Source organism: Leptosomus discolor, chromosome 1, assembly GCF_034619465.1.
Source record: "Leptosomus discolor isolate bLepDis1 chromosome 1, bLepDis1.hap2, whole genome shotgun sequence".
Lineage (NCBI taxonomy): Eukaryota > Metazoa > Chordata > Aves > Leptosomiformes > Leptosomidae > Leptosomus > Leptosomus discolor.
Genome location: NC_141391.1, coordinates 142,950,595 through 142,977,063, shown reverse-complemented (window position 1 = coordinate 142,977,063; position 26,469 = coordinate 142,950,595). Strand labels below are relative to the sequence as shown.

Below are 26,469 nucleotides of genomic sequence, written 5' to 3'. Positions count from 1 at the left end.
AATACAGCTGTACTGTTAATTGTATTTCAACACATTATTTCAATACAGTAGATTATTCTACCCCAGCCTTAGTTTTCTGATTTCTAAATCACTACAGCAATTTAATAAGAAAGCTAGTTTCACTAATTGAAATGAAAAGCTAATTTTACCAGACCATTGTATAGACAGAATACAGATGGCAGTATTTAGAAAGCTGGAGACTGGTGTCTGCACATATAAATTTAATTAAAAAATGAGTTTATATCAATTGTTTTTATTAGATATCAGCAGTTTACAAATTTTAATTAAGAAATAAAGTTACAGAATGGAATTAGCTTGAGCTCATTCTTGGTTGTGAGGTTTTTTTCTTTAAGGTCATAATCATTTTTATACAGGATGTCATTGGCAAGAAATTCTAGACTGTCTAAAACACAGCCCTGCTATCTCCTCATTCAGTATTCATAATTTATCAAAAAACTAAGATTGTTCTAAATGTTTTTAGCAAGTATTTAATTAACTACTCTATTAGGCCCTTTATATATTTTAAGGTGTTTTTTTTTCAATTTGTACACAACACAGATTTTTAAAAAGCACTTAAGGATTCTATATTGCAATTTTTTGTAACTTACAAAACTAGGAATAAATAGATTGTTCCCATGACAAGATGAAATCCACTGTTCAATATACCACATGTCTTGTCTTCTCCACACTTCACAGCTAAGCATACAATTTTCTAGCATGAATATTGTTTTAAAACGCTAATTCCCCATCATTTTAATGCACATCAATTTATGATTGCAAGAGCTTCTACCTCCTGATAAGCACAAGTTTAACTTAATTCTATAGGTCACTACAGTTCACTAAATACCACCTCAGCATATGCTTAATTTACATTTTCTTCTCCACAGCTCATCAGACAATCAGACAAGTTATGTCTGTCGAGTAAGGATGCAAGTGCACTGAAGTTTCTCTTAGGAAGCCTCACTTCCAATGTACATGTTCATCCTTGCTTCTTTTTCCTGCCTTACAGCCAAAAATAGTAATAAAATAAAGCTTCCAACATCTAACATTAAGGTCACTAAGAAATACAAGACTGTAAGAGAGGGGAAAAAAAAAAAAAAAAAAAGCATATGCAACGTACAAGTTGCTACAACATTTCTGCTCTGTAAAGATGAAACAGCAGTAAGGAGAGGCTGAGCCAGAAAGCCGCACAAGGAAACAAATACGCTGGAACCAGTGAAAACATGAACAGTCTTAAGGCAACCTTCATTCAAATCAGCAGTGTGATTACTTGTATATCTGAAGAGAAATCCTTCTTTAGTGTACTTAATTCTGTCAATACAAAAGATGTTATGAACCATATCGATCCTAGAAAAGTAAAAAAAAACAGAGACACGTGAGTATGTTTTCCATTGAAAGAAATCAGTTTTACTTGCATTTGTATAATAAACAGTAACTTAATCCTTAAAGATAATTGACCAGTGCTTCCAAGAACTGGAGTTTACAGTTAAACTCCAGGACAATCAGTCTGATTTTCAAACACCCAAGAGCTCCCACTGACCTCATATAGGAAATGCAAACTGACCGGAGCACAGAGCATGCTTTACACCATTGAGACCAGGATGTCTTAATTTTGTGCACAAACATGGATCAAAGGTATTACTGTCAAGTCAATTAAAAAGCCAATACTAGATGATTGCTGTAGGTCCCTTCCAACTAAACTATTCTATTCTGAGTTATGAACTATCACTACTTTAAAAATAAAGTGTCAGCAAATAACTTCCATGATGGAATTTTTGTGTCAATTGTAAGAAAATAAATAAACTATATAAGGGAAAAGGCAAAAAATGTATTCTAAGGAAGGCAAGCTATCAGCTACAGATTTATTTTTAAAAAGATAAATATCTACTGTCTACCATGAGAGGTTCTACAAAGCTCAAAACCAAATTCATTCTTTTCTCCCTGAAGATGACTCAACGGCAGGATCCATGATACTAAATCCCTGCAAAAAGACTTTAACTGATCGTTAATATATTGTAATATTTTTACTAACCTGTATAGATGACATGACCCCGTTAGCAAGTACAGAAAGTTTTCCAGCCACTGACTTCACTCCTTGTTTAAACTGAGCTATATCAGGTGCTGAAGGCAAGACATTCGTAATATTGTAGCTTCCTAAAAGAAGAACACACACACAAGAAAACAGAATTTTATATTAAAAGCAGCGTTTTCTCCCCCCTGAATTACAATATACTACTAGAAGCACTAAATACAAATGTCTGATCGACACCATAAAAAAAATGTTAGGCATAGATCTCAGATTCCTTAAATGCATCTTCCTTTTAATTTTTCTCAGTTCATAATTCTACCCAGAGTGTCGTCATCTACACTTTGTGTAGAAGAATTGCTCACAGCTGAGCAATTACGTATGGATAATACATCATTTATTCCGCACTTTCAATCTGCTGCAATGTTATTTGTTTTGTATCCTAAACAGCTGTTACTGCCTTGCAATTTAAAGATGAATGCACTTTAGTGGTGGCTGAAGTGATGAACCCTATTTGTGTGCATGCACAGGTACGTTTTGCATGCCGTATATACACACATATTTTGCATTACTACATCTGAGGCTTGGAAAATTCTATAGAAATTATAGTAAAGGTAAGTAAGTTAGTTTTAAAACTTCAAAACAAAGCTGGCAATCCAGCCTTCCTTAAAGCAAATATAGTTCAGCCAGCGTTAGCTCTACTGCTATTATGAAAAGTACAGGCCTAAAGATAACAGAAGTCAAAGATCATAGAATCATAGAACGGTCTGGGCTGGAAGGTACCTTGAAGACCACCCAGTTCCAACCCCCCTGCCATGGGCAGGGACACCTCCCACCAGACCAGGTTGCTCCAAGCCCCATCCAGCCTGGCCTTGAACACTGCCAGGGAGGGGGCAGCCACAGCTGCTCTGGGCAACCTGTGCCAGTGCCTCACCACCCTCACAGCAAAGAATTTCCTCCTTACATCTAAATCTCCCCTCTTTCAGTTTGAAACCGTTACCCCTCATCCCATCACTGCCCTCCCTGATCAAGAGTCCCTCCACACCTTTCCTGCAGGCCCCCTTGAAAGACTGGAAGCCTGCTAGAAGGTCTCCCTGGAGCCTTCTCTTCTCCAGGCTGAACAACCCCAACTCTCTCAGCCTGTCCTCACAGGGCAGGTGCTCCAGCCCCCTGAGTATCTTCGCGGCCCTCCTCTGGACCCACTCCAACAGGTCCATGTCTTTCTTGTGCTGAGGACCCCAGAGCTGGACGCAGCACTGCAGGTGGGGTCTCACCAGAGCAGAGCAGAGGGGGAGAATCACCTCCCTCGACCTGCTGGCCACGCTTCTCTTGATGCAGCCCAGGACACAGTTGGCTTTCTGGGCTGCGAGGGCACGTTGCTGGCTCACGTTCAGTCTTTCACCCACCAGCACCCCCAAGTCCTTCTCGGCAGGGCTGCTCTCGATCTGCTCATCACCCAGCCTGTCTCTGTGCTTGGGATTGCCCCAACTCAGGTGCAGGACCTTGCACTTGGCCTTGTTGAATTCCATGAGGTTTGCACAGGCCCACCTCTCCAGTCTGTCCATGCCCCTCTGGATGGCCTCCCTTCCTTTCAGCATGTCAATCGCACCACACAGCTTGGTGTCATCAGCAAACTTGCTGAGGGTGCACTGGATGTTTCAAAACTAACTGCATGATAAGTATTAACATGCTAACAATTACAATCACTCCCTCATTTATGAAAAAAAATTACTGGCACGCCTTATTATTAAATACCTGACACTGTGAAAGGCACAAATGGCAGTAAACCAGCATCACAGAACTGTGATCTTGGGAATAAGTGAGGGTCCTGAAAGGAAGCATCCCAAAGCAGACTGTTTCAAAATAGAGACTGCAATCTGTAGCCTTAATTTAGTCATGACCAGTTGGTAACTTACGAGCAGTTACTGAACCTCAGACAAGCTCATCCAGCCACACACTCCACAACATGTACAACTGTGACTCCTTCCGACAGCAGCTCCATATAGGACGTTGCTGCACAGCCACTTCTCCTTTTTTTCTTTTTGAACAGGGGTGGAGGAGGAAAAGAGAGAGAACCTGCAGCTCCTCTTTTCATGGCAAATTGAAGGTACCTACCCTCGTCAGCAGGCTGAAAAACACATTACTGTAGATAATTTCATTTACATAAGCTAAGTGGCTGGTTCCTAGTGGCAGATGCATAGTCACATTCAGAGAGCTTCCCACTCCATTCTTTGAAGTCAGCTAGTAGCTATTTCTACAATGCATGGGCACACTTGCTTATAGATTATTTTCAAAAACTCACTGTCACCGAGACAACCGTATTTCTGAACTGTAATTCCTGATCATAATTCCTTACAATCTGTTCCACTTAACAAATGTTTCAGTATTTTTGCCGTTAAAGTCAGAGTCACAGAAATAAAATTCGCAGATACAAATAACTTGAGAAAAGCTCTAACCAATTCTCAGCCACGTGAATTTTCTCATGTTTTTCTGGTTACATATATATGGTTGTTTGAAGAACTTTTAAATGAGACAGGAAAGCAACTCCTTTTCTTGTGTTTTCCTTCAAAATCAGCATCTACAAGTCAGCCACCTGACACATCATCTTTCATAAGCAACAGGTCTGAAATAACGCAAAGTAAAAGTGTTTCCTTGCAGCCCCCTCTTTTTGGTAAATAGCTTCTACAGCATTCTGTACAAAAGCAAGCATCCCAAAACTGTTCTACTCTGAAATCTCAGCAGCACTCATAAAAACAACTTTAGATTCAAAGGACATTTTATTCTGGCAAGGACCCCAGAATTATAGCAGTATTTTTGTTGCCAGCCTCCAGTCTCCTAATCACCTTTATTTTATGGAACGAATGACGTCCTTGGCATTAATTCAACACCAGACAAGCTATTAGTGCAGTAAAATTTCTCCAAGAAACATCACTGTCAAAAGATAGTCTCTGGGGTGGGGGGTATAACAGAAAGACATGCAGGAAAGGAAGATTCTGTAGATTGAATATAGTGTGAATTTATAATATACAAACTAATAATTCCTGGAGTATTTTTTCCTCGTTGTTATTTGAGAGTAGTTAACAACCCACAAAATTTAGCAGAAGTTTAGTCTTTGTAATGTAACTTTAAATTTACTGTTGGGTTACATGCCAGTCACAGAGAGTAACTAACCTCAAGTTGCAGACAGGTCTTTTTCATCTCATTACTAGGAATCTCTGCATTCCCCTACAAGCACCTTTCCAAATGGTCAGTGATGAGTAACCACGTGTGCACAATTCACGTACACATTGTAAACATTACATAATTGCCTACGAGTACTCTTATTCAGAATACAGTGAGAATTTTATCACACATATATGAACCTAGAAAGGCACATATATATATATACACACACGCAGAGATATATGTGTGTGTGTGCTTATATATCTATCTATCTATCTCACATCACATGATTTGCCCCTTCTTTAACTTCTATTTACCTCTTCCTAGCTCATTCTCTTATTCATTACAGTGTAAAAGCCCCATACGTATTACATAAATTAAAGGGAAAATTAATTAATTCCATATAAAATAATTTATATGCAAGAAAATTAAAAGCACGAAGAAAGTTCTAGTCAACAACAGATAGATAACAAAATAATACATTACCACAATCCAGGTATTATTGAAAACACAGTTTACAAATTCAGAAAGAATCAACATTTTTTTGCTTATGTTACCCACATCTTTTTCAAGCCCAAGTATGACACCATGTTGCAAACAATGCACTTTCAGGTGGCTACATTAAGTTACTCCAGCTTCTGCTTTATGTCTCCTCCCCTCCTTAAGTTTGCGCGTGTTGGTTTTGTTTGGTTGGTTTGGGTTTGGGTTTTTTTTTCATATTTCAAATAACTAAAATCTGGCTTACGTAACTGGTAATAGGAGTTATTTCTCTACTAGCCAGTGTATTCAAAACTTGCTTTCAGTGGATCAAAACTGAACAGTCACATGTTGGGTTTTTTAATCTTCCAACTTTTCCAAAATAAAATTAGATGCTGCATATCATTTGCATTTCCAGCCTATTTATAGAATTACAGTTTTTAAGTTCTTCAGTAATTCTTTTTTTTTCCATTTCTTCACAAGTTAAGGAATGAAACCCAACTGATCAAGTCAATAAAACGCCCCAGTACTTCCTACCTTTTCTGTGTCACATTATTGCACTATCCAAAAAGGGTGTTGGAAAAAAACCATGAGAGACTTTCAATAGCCCAAGGGGCTACTTTTCAACCTAATCTAATACTTCTTCCTTTCTCATTTGATGAACTATACTCTCCAACGTAAGGTGTTCGAACGAATCTTTTAAACAGACAAACCAACTGAAAAATTTCTTTATTTTGCCAAGACCAATGTTAGAAGCAGATATCCTGATGAGTGGACATGCCATGCAACAGGTTACATGAGAATGTCAGGGCCACTAACATTTTATTATTGATTCTTCTTAGATTCAATACTATTACGACAGCTATTTTCACATATATAAATGTATGTTGCTTATGGTAACTCATACAAAAAAAATCTACCTGATAGTCAATTTAGATGTTACCTCATTTGTTTTTATAAAAAAAATTTGTTTTCCTTTGATAAAAATTATTTACAATATAGCTACTATTTGCAACAAGTCACATTAAAAAAGTATAAAATACTGAACTTACTGGACTGAAAATAGAGAACTTGAAATTTAAGAAATTTTCTTTTTATTTTAAATACTGCCTACACTTGTTATGCATTTTTTTTTTACCTATTAGCAATACTAATGCACACTGCATTTTGCACACTTCTTGCAGAATACAGCAACAGCTAGCTGACAGTGTAACTAGAAGCAGAGCACAGGAGCATATTTGCCGCATGACAGTTTCTCATGCTCTGTTCAATATGTACCTGTTGGTTGTTTTTTCTGATCTTCAAACAAGTCAGCTGAACTTATAGATGAGCTTCCAGAAAGTCTTTCTAGCCGAGCCCTTGCTTCATACTAGAAAAGAATTGAGAAGAAAAAGTATTGTAAAGTACGCTGTCATCTTTCAAGGTCACGTGAGAACTCATGAAATTATAGATACAGTTTTAGAACACACAAATCCAGCTGAAGTTGACCATTCTGAAAGTTGTTCCCGTTTTGTTTTCACACGACTTACATGGTGTGACTTTGTCACCATCTCAGCCCATTTCTGAGCTGATCAGAGTGTGACATTTACCATCGCAACACCAAGAGGCCTACTCACTGTTAGCTACCCTAACATTGCTGAAAAACTATGCAAACATTAAAAACATGAACTTTCATGTGAAACTCCATTTCACATGGAAAATGTGAAATGGAGTGATTGGGTAGGATAAGGAAAAAGTACTGCACTGCAGTTAGAGACGTGTTAACCATTCTAATTGCATGATGCTTTTAATTCAACTGTTTTCTGAGTTCCCGGGGAATGGTAATACATGGGTCATATTTTTTTTACATTACTCTTTACATTGTTAATTTCTCATTAAACACAGATTTATTTTTTTTAAAATGATCCCTCGTCTTCAAAATGAACATAATATTAATCTGTTTTTTATTTCTAGGCTGTTTCAACTACATGTCTGTTGAACAATTTACCTGCTTAGTTAGCCTTACAATAGTAATAATGTTTCCATGTAACAAACACAGAGGGGACAGCTGTTTTAACAATGGTTTGCTGGTATCAGTTAGGGTATCTAGAACAAATGAAGTAAGCCTTCACCCAGCATCAGGCTGATTCTTTCAAAAATAAAGACTGCTGAATCGTAGTCTACCACTTCTATCAAAGAAGAATGATGTTGGAGGTAAGGTCCTACTCGCAGCAGCAACTCCTTAAAATGAAATACTGAACTATCACAGTTATCAGAAACCTGCACATTTCTACCAAACAAATATTCAAGTGGACATAATTCTATAAGGTTACCAATTCTACCAATTTTAAATATTTATGGCCTTCTCTTTATACACCATATTTATAGTTGAAGACTATTCCAACATTCAAAAATATTTATCACTGTTTTCTACTTACATCAGCATGATCTTGCCTTCCAAAATACATGTCTGATGAAATTGCTTTTACATTGCCAAATTTTTTTTGTGCCTCATCTGTGCTTAAAGATGGTTCATATTCAGGCTTACGACGAGATGCAGGCCTACAAGAAAAATAAACTGCATCAGTGAGAACAACTTTTATTTACATCACGGCAGAATGCAATAAATCAAACAAAAAGCACTGTCATCTTTGCTTTGTGAAGACCAAAAGTATAATAGTTATTCTTTTTAATAAAAACCCATCATAAAGAAATTCAGATAACTAAGTTGATGTAGCAGCAAATAAAATTGCAGTGACAGTTTTACAAGATGGCAAATGTACTGTATTTAAAATTCATTATTCTTGTATCTTTATTTTCAGAGTTCATTTAAAAAAGCAAGCTAAATTATATGAAGGAGGACAGAATATTTCTACAAAACCTCAAAAAACCCAAAACACAATGTCAGTGAAATTCAAATTTATATGTAATAGCATAAAAAGGTTCGATATCCTTTGAATTGTCACTGCCTTAAACCCAAACATGTATTCAACAATTTTTTTATTTTTTTTTTTTTAAGTAACTGTACTCAAATAAGAAAGTAATAGCATTATGGACATGAAGGCCTATTATGTGTAATATGCATCAAAGGTCCACTCCTCAAGAAACAACAGAACAAGCTTATGTAAAAAAAAAAAAAAGTTGTACTTCAGTGCACAAACTGCATTTTACAGGTAAATGAAAAATACAGTTTTAAGTAAGAAGAACAGAAGCACAAAACCCCACGTTCTTACATTTTCCACTTGATTACAAAGATAAAAACACAGTTGTCAAAGAAGAAATACTTTCATTTTTTATCATCACAACAATTAGACCTGCTGTTCACAAGTTCTCCAGTAACTTAATCCTAAAAGCTGAGTACCCTGCAGTTTTATTCATTTGGTAACTGCATTCTCTTCAGTTCATTAGGAAATATACAAAGCAAGTAAAGCAAGTATGCTCTCAGAATAGTGCAAATATCTGAGTTTCTCTCCACATCTTTTGTCTTATCTTTTTTTTTTTTTTTGCTGAAACACTTTGGAAGTTACCTCCAGTACACATACTGTAGAGCACTGAGCAAAACAGAACAGTGCTCAAAATGTAAATAGGAAATTCAGCTTACAAAAGAAATTCAGCCAGTAAGTCCCTTGACTGCTGATGAAATGTATGGCCAAATTCTTCTTCCAGGCTGAAAAAAATCCCACTACTATGACCAAGACTCAAACCATATTAAGCAGCTTGGGCTTTCTGTACAAAAATCAGTTAAGTTTTTGTTGGTATACCTGTCTGAAAATCCTGTACTTTTTGAAGTTAACATTATATCAACATCTCTACTATTATTTTCTTTCTTCCAAAAAGAATCTGAATTGTCATCCCATTTAGAGAAAGTGCTGCTCCTCAAATCTGAAGAATCATAGTACCTAAAATAAAATTGAAAAAGAATTATTGAAAAAGTGGGAACTTTATATTGTTAGACAAATATTGCTATAGTAAGTGTTCACTAGGCAGTAAGTTTTCAGCACAGTGATAGTTGTCAGTGAATAATCTGGATTTCATAATACTCGTTACAAGCTTTGAATAGTTGAATCCAATGGATTTTTGGTTTTCTACACATGTATTTAACTGACTGAAAAGTTCGGCCGTTCTTTAGGCTGGATATAGTCATGAATATGCAATGGACTTGCCTGAAAGATATGCTCCCACCAAAACCAGCAAAGTTCTCATTACTTCAAAGTATTGCATCTTCTTTAGTGTGAGACAAAGCACTGGGAAGAACACTGTCAAGGTGCCTGCCTGGTTTAAGAGCAACCCTAAGAAAACTTCAGGATGGACCCTGCGAGCAAGGCAGTCTGCTCATAAAGGCCTGGTGCTTTTGACAATCCATGCTAAGGTACCAGCTACAAAAAAAAAAGCCACCACAACTTTCAAGGCACTCTGAACACTCCAGAGATCCAAGAGCACCTAACTAACCCATGGCATCTGATTGTGCCTAATCTCACAGTTCCATATGAGTTAATCTGTAAACTACGCAAGCAGAGAATCTTTCTGAAGCATCAACAAACACAGCTCAGAACAGTAAGGAAAGCCCTTGTCTCTGGTTCTGTATATTTTTTTAATACAAATATCAAATACCTCTGAGTTTTATAACATGTTTTACTAAAAAAATGCTAAAGAATATATTTATTAAAAGTGAGAATTCAATAAGACAATCTTCTCTTGCATATCAAAATTGCAGGAAAAACACAAACAGAAAGAAAAGGAAAAAAAAGTGCAGCATGTTTGTCAGTTCCGGTGGTACTCTATATTCATCTTTTCCTTTCTGATTATCTACACATATCTAAACATATACGGAAAATACTTGGAAAAAACCCTATTAAAATGCCAAAGCTTAAGAATTTCCCTTTGTAGTTAAATAAACTTTCTTAAAGTTTGGATATGATCGGGATAGGGAGTAAGATGATCAAAATGGCAGGAGGCTAGCAGAATGGAATCATTCAGTAGAACAAGCATGGGATATTCAAGTCTGCATCTGTATTTTGCAAAAAACACTCTTTAAAACAAAAAACAAAACAAAGCAACAACAACAAAAAAACAACCACAAACGTTCTCCATGTCTGTGTTACGAATAGTCAGGATACTTGTTTGCAATTTATGAGAAATGTGACACCTTCAGCTGCAAAGTCTCCCACCACTGCACACAGAAAATACCAGGGACAGATCTGGAATGAACTTCTACAAAAAGCAGGAGTCTGTCCCCTTCTCTCCAGACAGACAAAAAGAAGCCACAGCAATCTTTATCAGTTCCATACGGATGTGCAATAACAAACATGGTGGTTTTATTTATTTATATATTTATATATTTTTATATATATATATATAAAGCTATCCAATCTCACGATGGCCATCAAAACTATGGGATGGGGCAGGGGTTACAAGAGCCGATTCAAATAAAATGACTTATTTTCTCCATCCTTCCCTCTCAGATTTTCATAACTTTGCAAAATACTTCAGTATGCGGGGGGGGGGGGGGGGCAGGGGGCAGAGGGAGAAAGAAAAAAACTGCATTGAATGGAAAATAAAATTTCACATTGTTACGTTAATAAAGATTTTGTAGCAAATTTGTAAATAATTGTAGCAAAAGGAAAAACTTAAATCCAAGGATTTTGACAGCTTCAAAGATATATCTAAACCTTGAGACATTTAGCTTGCTTAATTTACAGATACTTATCAGCGCTCTAATATCCAGCATGATTATTTTGCTTTTGGGCATATACTAAGATGACATTAAAATCCCTTTACCTCTATTTCAAAATCACAGCTTGGTATAAAAGGTAATAACCACCAAGTCTCAACAATATGACTTTATACTTTCTTTAAAGAGAATGAATTTGTCTACCAACTCCAATTAGATTCTACTACTGCTACAACTAGAAGAACAAGAGCAGGGAACAGCTAGGTTACAATTCATCGTCTAATTATTGAACCAAAACACATTAAAAAGCCTTTTCCATAACTTATCCTTTGCCTGCTAGTAGGCTTATGAATAATTTGAGAGCAATAACAGTTCTTTTCAAGGAACAAACAGGGAAGCACTGAAACGATACCTTTTATTTTACAAGACTGCTGCAAGTTTACTTGGTACCACATTTGCATTTCTGCCACTAGTGATTACACTACAAAGTAATGACACAAAAGCTTTTGTGTTTGTATTTGCCTGTCTGCAGGTAATTTGGTACAATTTTTCATGTTTCTGTGGCACCAACCCAATAAAGGCAGTTCACAAAAACAACACCTGTTTCCATCTATGAGTCCAGAAACAGATGTTTCATTGTAATTAGTGCCTGTAGGACTAATTATTTTTCTTCTCCCTCCCAACAGCAGTATTTTATAATTTTCATTGCATTCACGCTCTGATCAAAAATTTTTCAATTATTTTTTGCTTGCATTTTATGTTCAAATACATAAAAGTCTATCAAATAAGACTGCAGACATCTACACAATATATCCAACACAAAGTACCTCAAAAAGATTTAAGTTTTTGCATTTGACATGCATCCAGTTAAAAGACTGATGCAACTGTAGTATATCTCGTATCAGACTTCGATACTTGTTAAATCTTAAATTGAAAGTTGAAGACAGTACCACAAGAAAGAAAAAAAAGAACAAACACAAGTCATTCTGACAAACAATTCACTGGATGTGATACACAGCAAATAAAAGCTTACACAGCAACTATCTGTGCAAGTAGAGTCTAGGTCCTGGACAAGACAAAACCTGTAAACACACAATTCAGACTACTACTCCTCAGAAAAAGTAACATCTCTTCTTTATAAATACATCTGTCATCAAGGTAAGGTCAACTATTTCACAATTTTTCTGATTCAGATGTTCCCTGACAATATGCTAGGTGTGCAGACATGTCTAATTGTCTTCTGTTTTGATCTTAAGTTCCCAATATATTGCATATATTGGAATACATAACTTGCATATACTTCTACTCCCACTCAAAATAAAAAGCTTACACGTTACCTTGAACTAGAAGAGAAATAAGAGTCTTCAGCATCATCAGTGTACTTTTTCTTCGGCTTTGCAATTGCAGGTGTTTCCTGCTCTATTGTTTGCATATCTGAGGTGACTGAGTGAGAAATGCCACTGGGGACAGGAAGAAAATAAGTATGTAAAGGGATGACAAAGCTCACACCCTAAAAAAAGAAGAAAGCCCAAATCTGGTTTCTGGAGCTTGCTGATAAAGCGCAAGCTATACAAACATCTAAGAAGAAAGGAGGAATTGAAAAAAAACCAAAAGCAGCTCAACTGTAGTTCTCTGAACTAGTGACAGGACTTCTGAACACACAGACCATTCCAACAGCTGGAAAACACAGCAATGTGACTTTTTCAGAGTTCTGGCTTCTAAGAGACAGACTATACTTAGATAGGTACTGCTCACTGAAAACATCCCGACTACGCTCCTCACCGTCAGCTAATGGAGACAAACACCCTACAGACATCCTACAATTTAGGTTAACACCTGTCTGGCAGCTTAGAACTTAAATCTATCAGAAGCAATCCTGGCCCTTTCCCCTGACAAATACTAGATTATTTGATTATATTTTCCGTATTGTTTAAGTTTCCATAACACACTCTAGTACATTTTTCATTTCCTAAGTAAAACGAAGGATAACTGCATAAAGCCACAGAGTATTTTAAATGCAGTTTATAGGACTTCACATACCTTCTGTTGCTGCCAAATCCTATGCCAAGTCTCTCCAATTCATTTTTCTTCTTACCAGACAGATTTAACTTTTCTTCTTTTGTTTTAATATCAAGATCCCTATAGGCCAACCGTAAAGATGATACTCTAGAATAAAACATACAGTTAACATACAACTGTAAAATGCTATACTGAACACCCAACCCAATAATACAGGTAGAAAACTAACAATATATAGTGTAGCACTATATTTTGTATGTTTCTATGTTTACTGAAAATATTCATTATTAATTGAATTAAATTACAGCTATAAGGATGGGAGAAAGCCAGTAGAGAAGACTGTCTAAACAGTACCTGAGTCTGTGTACGAGCAGGTACTCTTTCTCAGAACAAACGTGAAACATGCTACTGCTAAAGTTCAGGACACGGTTTTGCATCACCATTAAGTCAACCTGAAAGAGGGTTTTTTCACAGTCCTAATTCTATGTGGTAACAAATTATTGTCAAAATTATCTAACTCTGACATACTACAGTACTGTGCCATTCACAACTTAGTATTAGTAATGTTTTCCCCTAACGCACAGCTTGGCCCCGCTCATCTCCCTCCCTTCACCCCCTTCATGCTCCTAATGGTTTTTTCACTTGCTATACATACACTCTTGAGAAAAGTGCTAGAGGTAGACCACACTTCCATATGATGCTGCCCTTCCCTGTGCACAGAAAGCTGCTTCAGAAGAAGGGAGGAGAGAGTCTTTGTACTCCCAAAATGGAACATATTCTGTATTACGGAAACTTTGAAGCATCCAAAACTTAGCATTTTCTGCACAGCTGGCAATACATTTTGTCATCTGAAACATCCTCACGGATACAGTAAGCTGTCTTTCTGAGATGCCACGAACCTTCCTATGCCTCAAAACAATCTTTACTACACTGGTATTACTGGAAAACAGCTGAGACAGAGGTTTTTAACCTTGATTACAGGACTGCAGAAACACTGCTTAACTTTAGGTTAAAAGGGATACAAACAGAAATTTTAATGAGCAGCACAGCAGTATTTTAATTCCTAAGTTGTGGCTGGCATAAAGTACAAATGAACACTATGAGAAGAAAGGTAAATGAGATTTAGGATGCTGCCGGTAGATGTCCTGCTGCAAGTAGGAAAGAAGTACTTAAGTCTGAAAACCCTTTTAACTTTCCATCCATTTTGTGCAGAAGCAGGAATGAAAAGAAAACAAGTTCTTGACTAAGGAGTATTTTCTTCTTGTATGTCTCCTATTTGATTACCGAAAGAGGCTCTTCCCGGCTTGATTTTTTTTTGGTCCTGTGCATACTGACTTAACTTCAACCAAGAGTACAAGCTGCCCCTGCCGAAGTTCATACCCTCCTGGTTAGTGCATCTCCTGCAAGACAGGAGCTGTGTGGCTGAATCTGTTAGAACGAAAAGGGCACAGCATCTGGTCTTCTTCCTTCATAGACGGGGGATTTCAAAAAGGAGAGCCACCTCAGTCTTGTGATGATTAGGTATCCTTGGATTGGGGATTTCAGAGGACTTGAAGCCAGAACTAAAAAATCACTATGTCTTATGTTCAGACGCTTATAACAATAAAAGTCAGAGATGAACCAGGATGCATCTGTGGAATGTCTTTTGAAACCAATAAAATCATAAAATCTATCTTCAAAGCACAGTGTGTGTTCAGGGATGTTTGAACCATTACACAGAAAATTGAAAACATTCTTCCAAAATTCAACTTGAAACTGCTACCGATAAAATCTACCCAGCACTTTAAGCAGAAAGATTAGCAGCCCATCTGTTTATGAACAACAAAAATCTTACTTGCTGTTGATTAAAACAAATAGGGATACTGATCAATTTTTTTAAAGTAACTCCAGTTATCTATTCTTTTGTAAGAAAATAAAGGAACTGTGCAGCAATTATAAAAATCACATTTTAAGTTTTAAGACTGGGGACTCTCTCCTCTTTCTGAGTACTATACAACAGCATCACTTCCAGTCCTGCCATGTATCAAAGTCACATGGAATTAATTTACTAAAGCTCATTATTCAAGCTTTTAAAATTAAAACTGCCACACAAATTAGTTGGAAGCAAATGCAATTTAAAAAGTATTCACATGTCTTTAATTTTGGCATATATACTGCCATCTACAGTTAAAAATCCAAAAAGTTAATCACAAGGGAAATAGTTATCTTGCCTCTATTGGGATCGGATCCATAGACTGAAGTGTATGTGCACCCCTCATGTTTGCAGACATTTTTAGAGGGTTCTGGCCACTGCAGAAAGGTTGCAGTGACCTTGTAATACTAAAGGTTGCCTTGGATCTACATAGATTTATACGTTCCTGACACAAAAATTGAATCACTACTTGGGACTTTCTTCCAAACTGAACTGTATCATTAAAGATAGTATCACTAAAGAATAATAAGAAAGCATAATGAACAATCATTTTTCTTGTTATTTAGCAGTCTGTTCCTCCGAGTCACTCTACTGGTATTTTTTGTCAAGCACTGAGAAGCATGACTTTGTGGTAAAAATACTTCAGGAAAAATGAATGATCCCCTTGTCATTTTTGATGCACACAAAACATTAATTTCTGCAGAGGCTACATAAAAGTGAATGAAGAGGAGCAGGGAGGAGAGTACAGACCAAAGAGCTTGGTAGCATGAGCTCCAAGTGATACTGTAATTACATAATAATTCAGAAGATTTATCCACAGTTTATAAAAATTACGCATCTTAGCACTTAAGAGAGGATGTTAAGCTTTAGAACAGTAAAAGTGTACACTAAGCAACTCTTTAATAGTCTGATTTTGATGACAACTAACAAAATGTTAAAAAACAAACACATGTTGCAGAGAAATGTAGCAGAAGGAATGAGGAACAGCACCTTCTGAGCTTGAGGGCTGAGTATTTATTAATTAAGGTGCACTAACAGATTCAAGGCCTCAGACAAAAATACTCAAATGGTTTTGGTGAAAGTGAAGGCAGTTCCAGGCAACTCTAGCCATAGTTAAACTACCTCCTGCCTTCAGCATAGAAGGTCTTACCCAGTAAGTACAAATAAGGTTGAATATTTGTATGTTCCCTATGCTCTTAGAAAGATTGTTTTAAATATATTCAGTTCACCACACCAAAACAAAATAAACCAGGGAACTAGCATGGGGTAAAAACAGTTCAAGAGGCAAGAGTCTTCTGTGGCAAGACTTAAATTTAACAGATTTTAGATTTAATTCACATTTTATTCATATGTATTGGTAGAATGTCTCTTTATTTAATGGGTTAAATAAGAATAACACTAAGGTTAGCAAATCATCAACTGTAGAAACACATACTTAATGGCAAAAGAAAAGAGCAATGGGGGAATTCCTGTTTGGCCCACCTCATCCACATTTGGTTGTTTGTTTTCTTTAAGCAAGAACTGCAGTTTTATTTGCACGACCTAATCTCTGGTAGTATTTAAAATGTTGACAATTATTTCATTAATATTAAATTACACTTCATGGTTTAGCCTTGTATATATAATTCATACTTACAGTGGCTCTTCCTTCTCAGTTTTCTTACTGCTATGAAGATCCTCTTGTTCCTTCATTTTATCTACAGCTTGTGCTTGTTTTTCAATCGCACTAAAGCTTTGGCTGCTCACTTTTTGTGCCCCCAAACCGCCTTTTTTGGCGCCAAGCTTGATTTATTGAAAAACAAAAAACAAAAGCCCCACCATTATGACTGAGACAAACTTCAACTGATTTAACAGTCAACTTTGAAAGCAACAGCCAACACTATACTCTGTTTGGGAGCATACCCAAACAACAATGAATATTTGGAGCAGAGAAAGTATTTTTTCATGTTTCGACCCTCTACATGCTGCTTCTACCAAGTCTTACAAATTTTGTTAGCTCTGCAGTCAAGCATCACAGAGTAATGAAACTATTGTAGTTTTAGTTGTTCAGAGGTTGGCTGAACATGAGCCATCAGTGTGCCCAGGTGGCCAGGAAGGCCAACAGCATCCTGGCCTGTATCAGAAACTGTGTGAGCAGCAGGAGTAGGGAGGTGATCGTGCCCCTGTACTTGGCATTGGTGAGGCCCCACCTCAAATACTGTGTCCAGTTTTGGGTCCCTCATACAAGAAAGACACTGAGGTGCTGGAGCGTGTCCAGAGAAGGGCAACGAAGCTGGTGAAGGGTCTGAAGAACAGGCCTTGTGAGGAGCAGCTGAGGGAGCTGGGGTTGTTTAGTCTGGAGAAGAGGAGGCTGAGGGGAGACCTGATCGCTCTCTGCAGCTACCTGAAAGGAGGCTGTAGTGAGGTGGGGGTCGGTCTCTTCTCCCAAGTAACAAGCGATAGGATGAGAGGAAATGGCCTCAAGTTGCACCAGGGGAGGTTTAGATTGGACATTAGGAAAAATTTCTTCACTGAAAGGGCTGTCAAGCACTGGAACAGGCTGCTCCCCCAGGGAAGTGGTTGAATCATGTAGATATGGCACTCAGGGGCATGGTTTAGTGGACTTGGCAGTGTTAGGTTAATGGCTGGACCTGATGATATCAAAGATCTTTTCCAACCTAAACGATTCTATGATTCTATGTTCAAATAAATATTATAATATATAGCACAACTTTAGTTTCTTAAGAATGACTTTGTTGCACAGGAATAACATAATAAAATTTGTTGCAATGAAACCATTTTGTGCTCATTCACTTAATTAAGAATTTACATTTAGAAGTGGCAAAGATTCTTGAATTAGTTCTCACTGGCCAGTGCTAGTGTGTTATCTTATGACTAAGTATTAATTTATTCATATTTTAACAAACTTGTACATAGGTATTTACTGACATATGGTAGGAGAGAAATATGTAAGTTTTGTATATATATGTATGCATGATTAGCCTTTGCATGTGACAAAGGATTGTAAACTTTTTTAAAATAAACACACTAGCTGAGATGTTTCAGGTTTGCACTTGTTCGTTTTAAATAATTATATTTCTAGTTGATATTACTTCAATACAGGGATATATATTCTTTCTTTCCAACTATCAAAGATTTAAAAAAACACTTAATACTACAAATATGAATAGATACAATTATGCTGATTCAGACGGTGGCACAACACTGAAACTGCTGTTCTTAGTTTCCCGTGTGTTTAATTCCTCATCTGTAACACTGCAACAATACTAATATTCACAATACATTTATTTTAACCTTTTAACGCTTTAAAGTCTTCATGTAAAAGCTCTGGCCTACATACATACAGTTCCAGGCTATGACACTACAGCTCACAAACTGTACGTGCACTTGTGAACCCAGCTATGCTCTTCTTACTGTAAGGGAATATACCTGCATATATCACTCAATGTAAAATTTCTCTTGCGTATTAGGGCCCTCTAGTGGGAGCAAGAAATAACAGATTTCAATCTAAATTAATCTGCTCCCATAAACCTTAAAAATATTTTGCCATATTATAGCCCAGACTTGAAAGTGACTCCCTGTAACATATTGTCACCCTAATAGCCTAATATCAGGGCCATTTTCCTGGGTCTCAAGAGTCATACATTCAAAACCTAGCTCTTCCTAGCTAACTTAACTTGAGCTGTCTTACTCAGTTTTCAGGTTCCTTGAACCATCAGAGATACTCAACTCTCCTCATGCCTTCTTTACAGAGACAGATATCTAAGTAAGTGCTAAGACCCCATCCAGAAGAAAATTCTGTAAGCTACTTGAAACTATCTTGAATTGAATGCAGCTGCATGTCAATTATAAATACAACCAAATACCACACTGCTGTGTGGTATGAGATGAGGACTGCTCCAGGAATACAGATCTGAATGTCTTAAATTCACCTTGTATTGACAGATTATGCCACACATGCGTATCTAGCCACTCAAAAGGGCCATTGGAACTCGCTCTGTTTTCAGGATTTGTTACAAAAAGACCTCAGTGCCAGCTAACTTACATGAAAGCCTGAAGAAGCCCTGCAACCCAGTATCAGCAACTGAGAAGAAGGTTACAGGGCACCAGTGGAGTTGCAGGGACAATGGTTGTGAAAAGAACTGAAGAAAAGAACTGAAGTGGGATACAGACCTTGACATCAACATATGCTTTGACATTTTTATTTTACTCATTTTTTAAGAACTATCACCTGCTGTTCAGGTCCAGATGGCACAAAGATAGTGACACTTAGATATACATGTGGAATTCTAAACAGTTCACTGAGCTATATGTATCTAAACGGACTTAGAATTTATCTGAGGTCAGAAAACAACCCACAGATCTGAAGCACTGTACTATATAGTAACAGTAACCTGTTAGACAAATGCATCTTAACAATAATCCATCTTCAAACAGACCATTGGCTGGTTTGATATACAAACAGTTTTCAATTCCATTTTAGTTTCATAAATTGTTACCAATACAGGTACTGTTTAGTGCTAACTTACATGATACATTTCCATACTGCAATCTACATTATTTCCAGAGATCTATAATACAGTTAAAAATATGCATTATTTATATGCACTTACCCCCTTCTTAGCTTGATTTGGCTTCTTTTTTATGAAGGTGGTGTTCTCTGCAAGGATTAAATGTACATTACTTGATGTATGATTTTATTAATTCCAGAACTGCAGAAGATTATTTCCACAATATCAGCCTCAAAATAGTTCTTGGAATTTATTTTAATACTCTGAAGTATTACAGTTTCTATACTAAGCAACTGAGATACTAAACTGAGTTACAGGGAACAGAGCGGTGAATATCTCCAAGAAAACGTGCAAAACTGCCTCTGATTGAGGATATGGTATCTGATGTATTTTATTCTTTTCTATTTTCCTCAACTATTTTTTCATTATTTATAGTATGATACACTCTTCGGTGTTAAGTAAATTAAAACTCTGGACACTGATGACACTGTATTACAAATACAAGATTTTTCCAGTCTAAATTTTTTTGTTCAGTTTTCCGAAAAGGGAGTAAAAACTATGTCTAGATAGAAAGACTGACCTATTAGTACATGATGTGTTTGCTTAACATAAATAACAGGCATTAATTGCACCTGTGTACTTTAAATGCAGAACTTAAAGCAGTCTAACAGGAGGTATAAATTCGTCAGGTCGGCTAAGATAAGATAGACAAAACCACAATAACACTGACTAAAATTAATTTCTTCGAAGGAGTACATTGTTTAACCGAAGATGCTGTAATACAAGGTCAGATGTTTCAACTAACTCGTGCACGCTGACTCTAAAGAATTCCGCATCTCTTCCCAGTCATACATTCTCTGTACAAAGTAATATTTAAGTACACTATACTGGCTGCCATCTTCTTCTGCTTACACTCATTACCTAATGCAGCTTTTGGTGATGTACTAAGGCAATCAACACTTGGTCCGTGTTCTGGTCCTATAACATAATGAATAACAAGGGTAAGAATATCAGAAGGCTCTTTAGAATACTTACAATACCAAAACACAACTCACTATACTCAGGGTACTGTTTGATACCTATAGCGTAACCTGTTATTTCTATCACGGCTTTACCAGTTACTAAAAGAGCAGTGGCAACCAAAGACTCATCCAAAGTCTTTTGAATCAAATTTTAATTTGTGTTTCTACTATATGTTATTAAAGAAACATGCAGTCCCACACATTCTAGCATAACCCTTCTAAAAAAGTCCTTCCTCTCCAAAATTTTTGCATTATTAGCATGGTTAGGTTATTCAACTATTAAGGAGCGTAAAAAGAGCCTAAACAAAGAGACTACCAGAAAAATGCAGCTTATGGTTAACAAAGGATCAGTCATACCTTCATAGCACTCTGGAATAGCTTCTGAAGTTTTCTGCTGTAAAGAAACTGGCTCTGGTTCCGATAACACCCACTCTGTATTCTTTGCCTTGAAAAAAATCATAAAATCAGAAGTGCACACAAAATAGAAAACAGCAAATAAATATGAGCACTGAGCTCAAAGACTGCCTAAGTATTGCTGATTAGTTAATATTGGATAGTTATGATTACAGCTTCTAGGTTTAACACCTGTTCTTAGAACAGCAGTTATTAAAGTTACAAGAAATGCCTACTTTTACTAAAACCAAGTTTCAAACCGCTCCTGAGCACCTGTATTTCCCTCTCAGGGATTTCAAAATGTTTACCATCCAAAAAAGGAATACGCATTTTAATTGTGCTTTAGATTTATTTACTGTATGCTGGCTATTAATTGTCTTTAGTCCTAACAGTAATACACTACAGGAAATCTGTGTCATTTCTTTACATATAATCATCAAGCCTTCTCCCCACACCAAGCTCTTGCACTTCCAATTTTCCAACACCTAATTTTTCATTGTAGGCAGTCTTCCAGAGTCTTCCTGATGAGTCTTCCTGTTTCCCTCAGACACATCCTCCTCAGCAAGCAGGGTTGTGACCTGATCTCAACAATGTCTGCTAGTATTATCTTTTCCACCAGTGCTGTACCACTGCCAGTTCATGCTCACTCTTCCCTAAAACCTGAGTCTCAAAACTTCCTGACATCTCTCTCAAAACATCCATACACAAATAATCTCTTGCCCTGAGGCACACAGACTGCTCGTCTCTAACCTCCTGCCTTTGCAGCTACCTGAAAAGTTTGCTGTGAAAATTTACTTTATCCTACCCATACATTCTCTTAAGAAAGTTTCTATCAAGTTCCTACTTCTTGTCCTCAGTCACAAAAAGATTTACAACAAGGGCTAATCTGATATACCCAAGCTCTTTGAATTCTCCTCTATCTCAAAGTACACCTCATGATCATACTTGTGGTTTATGTGTTCACAGACTGCAAACGTACTAGAAAGCAATTATACTGTAACACTTAATATTGTTGCAGTATTTAGGAATACTAGGTGTAGTAATAACTTAATTGCTCTAAGTTGAAGAACACAATTGATGAAGTTGTTTTAACAAGTATTTTTCAAATACCAGACTCAAAAGTGTCTCTGAAGCATTAATCTGTGAAATAAACACAGCATCTATCACCTTAAGGAGGTAGGATCAAATAAACAAAAACCAACAGCAGCAACAGCCTTCAGAAAGTTACTTCAACATTTTCAAAGAGGATCTAAGTATTTTGGAGGAAGGAAAAAAGTTTCTGCTTAGCAAATGTTTTGAGAACTGTTAAACTTTACTGATTAAAACCCAAAGTTAACACATAGTATATTTAAATCAGAGCACTCCCAAGCAAGAAATCGTGAAGCCAAGTGGAATTGTATGCCTATGAAAAAATAATAGTTTCGTTCCACATTTAGCTACTATTTGGGTCATTCTAAACTATCACCTTAGGAAGTGGTTTGCATCCAGGAAGAATTTTGAGACCCACAGAAGGAAAAGTAGATAAATGTTAACTCAACTGACCTACCCTTTCTCTATTAGGTTTTGTTTCAGGGTTTAATCTTCACCACAGAGCACACAGTTAACCTAAGCATTTAGAAAGCTAACAAGAATTAAATACAGGTAATCTATACCTTGGGAGACACATGGGATGCAAAAAAGTCTTCCTCTTTGTTTTGAGGTGACACAGGTGGCATTCCACATCCATCTGTCCACAGCTAGAATTAAAGGAGAAAGACTTTTACAGGACAATGGCATGAATTTATTTTTTTGAAAGGCATTACTCTTAAAACTACTTTTTTTTTCCCCACAGGTTAAAAATGTATTGATTTTTTTTCCGTTCATAATTTTTCCGTACAAATTTATTTGAGCTTCAATACATGACATTCCTTTTTTTTTTATTTCATACATCTTTGATGTGTTCCTTCACATTACTCATTTCCCTCCTAATAAAATGTTCAGTATAAGCTCTGCTGCAGTAATACTGTCAAGACTGAGCATCACTAGAGCTTTATAAAAACTAAGTTTTTTCATATTCTTACACAAGGTATTTTCTCTCTAACATTCTTATTTTGCCCAAAGCAAAAAAACTTGAACACATAACACTAGCCATCATTGGAAACAGTTTTCAGAACTGTAGCAGTGTGCTCCGGTACTCTGATGAATTTTCCCACCTAGTCTCAGAGTCCCAACACCTCTGCTACAGTTAAAGCAGAGTTTTGCAAAATGCTAACAGCTTCGAGCAATGCCTCATGTCAGGGCAGGCTGGAGGGCCCACAGTGCCGCAGATCGTTCTTAGCATTGTGCAGCACAGGACTGCAGCCTGTGATTTGCACTCCAAGGTTACTCACAGGCAAACCATTTCTCAGGGTTCTTTCTACTACGTGCAAAAGACACACGACCAAAAATAATGAACTCTGTCAGAAAGGTTACTGACTGTGCAACAGACTTACCTCATCATTCAACAATCGAGTATCACTAAGCTAGAGAAGAAATTTTTTAAAATGTGACAGGGGAGGGAATGGTTGGTACTAAATCTAATTATCCAAATAATTTACTTCAGCCATTTAGATAGCACATAACCACTTAAGCTTACAGTACATAATTTAAAAAATACATTTACTAAAATTTTTAAATAATAAATACATAATTAATATCAAACAATTGGATGGAATCTGTAATTGAAGCAAAATAATCACAGTTCTTCAAACTGTCACTTGGGTAACTTACCATCAACTTAAATGCACATGGTGTATCATATTTACCTGAACATGTTCTACATCTAAAACTGTTTAGTAAGTCAAAAGAAATATTCTGTGTACTGAAGTGATCTGTGTCATCTATAACATTTATAATCTAGAATTATTATAATCCATTAAATTTCATGCTATTTGATACATAGATCATGAAAAAAAAACTCAAGCTTCCTTGCTTTCCTTTTAATTCCCACTCCTCTGATTGACTCCAAATGAATCAGTCATGGACTTTAACAAGCTGAATCAAAACACGCTTTCTGTGTATGCAGAACAGAATTGTTGTCAAACTTATTTAACACCTCAGCAAACTAATTCTGCATACTTTGCTAATAACTTCTTCCTGTCAGCAACCTAGCAATGTTTTGACAGCATGCATGAACTGTTTCAGCATTTTTAACGGAGAACAGCAAGTTCAGGACATGTACAACTTGCTAATTTTTCAAATATTATTTTTGTAGGGAAAAAAGCAAAACCACACACTTATCTGTTCAAATCAAATCCCACTTAAAACCACAAATATTATGGAGTTAATTATATGAGTACTTTTACATTTTATATGCTATACTTCTTAATAATACTTCAGTTCCAGATAAGCAAAAGTAAAAACGCTGTATAGCTCATGAAGAAGTGCTGACATTTTTGTTATGCAATACCACTAATACGATTTTGCAGCCCACCTGCAAACAAAGAAGTTTCCATTTGAAAGACTACCTGACGCTTCTGCCTAGAAGTCCTATATATTACTGCAAATGTTAGAAATGTTTTGAATAACCCAGAAATTATACTGAAATACACAGCTGAGGTCTATCTCAATATTCTTTTTCCAAACAAAAAAGGTTACCTACAAATCGTTTATACCCCAGTTTGCCTATTCACTGCAACGTGTATCAGTACCTCTCGAAGACAGATGGTATTTTGCACTACTAATTAGCAACTTAAAATGACTCAAGAGGGAGAGAAAATTTTTCAGAAATCTTAACAACACAGGACACACACTACTCACATCAGTACCATGCTTTCTTGTTGCCTGCGTTGCAAGAGATTTAATCTTCTCCTTGTAAAGCTGAGCACCACGACTGTTATACTTTGCATTGGTATCATTTGTTGTGCATCCATGTTGATGGAAAAAGGCAGACTATGAAGCAGAACACAGAAAATGCTATAAGAAACAGGTTTAAAAATAATGCGATTTAACTTAAAAATATTTTTGCAACGCACCAAAATGCTCTGCTCCTCTTCCTAAATCTAATCTTTTAAATTATGAAGTCTATGTAGATCTCCAATATAAAAAAAAAACCCCTCCATTCTGGCAACCTCTTTATGTATAAATAAAACAACAGAAAAAACAAATACATTAGCGGGATGTTTTAAAAGCACATACAAATGCAAGCTTGCCATCACATACAAAGAATCCTAGTTCTGAACCTAAGTGTAGAATGTAAGAGGTATAATTGATTGCCAATACCGGTACTTCAAAGGACATTCCTGATATTCTAAAAGGCATTGCTTGGCTTCATCTCCAGCATGCTAGAGAGAACAACGTATGTTCAACAGCATCAAAATGACCATATAAAAATGGTCTTCCTTCAAAAGAAAAGTGTGTGTATGCACATATATATGAACCCATATATATTTACAGGCTTGTGTATTTGTATAAAAATATAAATGAAAAATTTTATTCCTATTTAGGATCTTAAAACAAAAGCAAATTGATAGAAATCTATCAGAGTTCCACGAGTTGACTGAAAGATAAAAAATGTCATTTCCTCAGTACCTAGAATTGACTAGCAAATCATACCACACATTCTTGCACGGAAGAACATGTCAGACTATTACAGTAAAACATAATAAGAAAGTTTCTGATAGGATCAGCAAGGCCAGATAACCTAAGGTTATGATCTCATATGCTGCAACTGCAAAGTGTAAATCTCATGTAGAAGTTCCAGACTTCATATAAAAATTAAGCAACAACTGTGCAGGAGAGAGGTAATGCCAGTCAACGTCTGTGATTACAACAGAAACAGCCGTAAGCATCATAGATGCCAAAAAGATTGTGCATTCTTGCACTTAAAATATATACACCTATGAACTTGATATTCAGAGCTTTTTTTTGTAAACCCTAATGCAAATCATCATAGAGATTTACTCTGAAAACAAAAGGGACTAAGAACACTTCAGACTTTCTAGCAACCTGATACATAGCTACAAAGCTCTACTGCTGTTATTCTAGATTCAGCATCATCAGGCAATCATAGAATACAAATGATTAATGTTCATTCAATCATGCTTCTAAACAGTAGTTTGTAAAAACAGAATTTAATTGGAACAAAAAGGGAATTTTTTTTTTTATGAAATTAGAATAAAAATGTGAATTTCACTTTTTAAAATATCCAGTTTATTAAACCTGTAGAGTTTCAGGGATTAATCTTCCCAGGTAATCCAAAACAGGCCATTGTGAACTTCAGGTATTTGAGGGGTGCCATTTGGTACAACGTATGATAGGGAACAGTGACATCCAAGCAG

General features: G+C 36.4%; 1 protein-coding gene across 1 annotated transcript in view; it reads right to left on the bottom strand.

Annotated features, from left to right (window-relative positions):
- Positions 1–206: 206 nt before the first annotated feature.
- The window catches only part of ARFGAP3 (ARF GTPase activating protein 3), a 35,278-nt gene continuing 9,015 nt past the window's right edge, over positions 207–26,469 (bottom strand). Inside the window, exons 4-16 of the mRNA XM_086478993.1 lie at positions 24,950–25,081; positions 22,825–22,908; positions 21,137–21,224; positions 20,679–20,735; positions 19,860–19,906; positions 16,883–17,028; positions 13,356–13,481; positions 12,653–12,775; positions 9,406–9,543; positions 8,083–8,206; positions 6,944–7,034; positions 2,033–2,154; positions 207–1,347 (exon numbers count right to left, since the gene is read on the bottom strand). Coding sequence (XP_086335119.1) covers positions 1,330–1,347; positions 2,033–2,154; positions 6,944–7,034; positions 8,083–8,206; positions 9,406–9,543; positions 12,653–12,775; positions 13,356–13,481; positions 16,883–17,028; positions 19,860–19,906; positions 20,679–20,735; positions 21,137–21,224; positions 22,825–22,908; positions 24,950–25,081 — 1,296 coding nt within the window. The 3' untranslated portion in view covers positions 207–1,329. The remainder of the gene's footprint in view (positions 1,348–2,032; positions 2,155–6,943; positions 7,035–8,082; positions 8,207–9,405; positions 9,544–12,652; positions 12,776–13,355; positions 13,482–16,882; positions 17,029–19,859; positions 19,907–20,678; positions 20,736–21,136; positions 21,225–22,824; positions 22,909–24,949; positions 25,082–26,469) is intronic.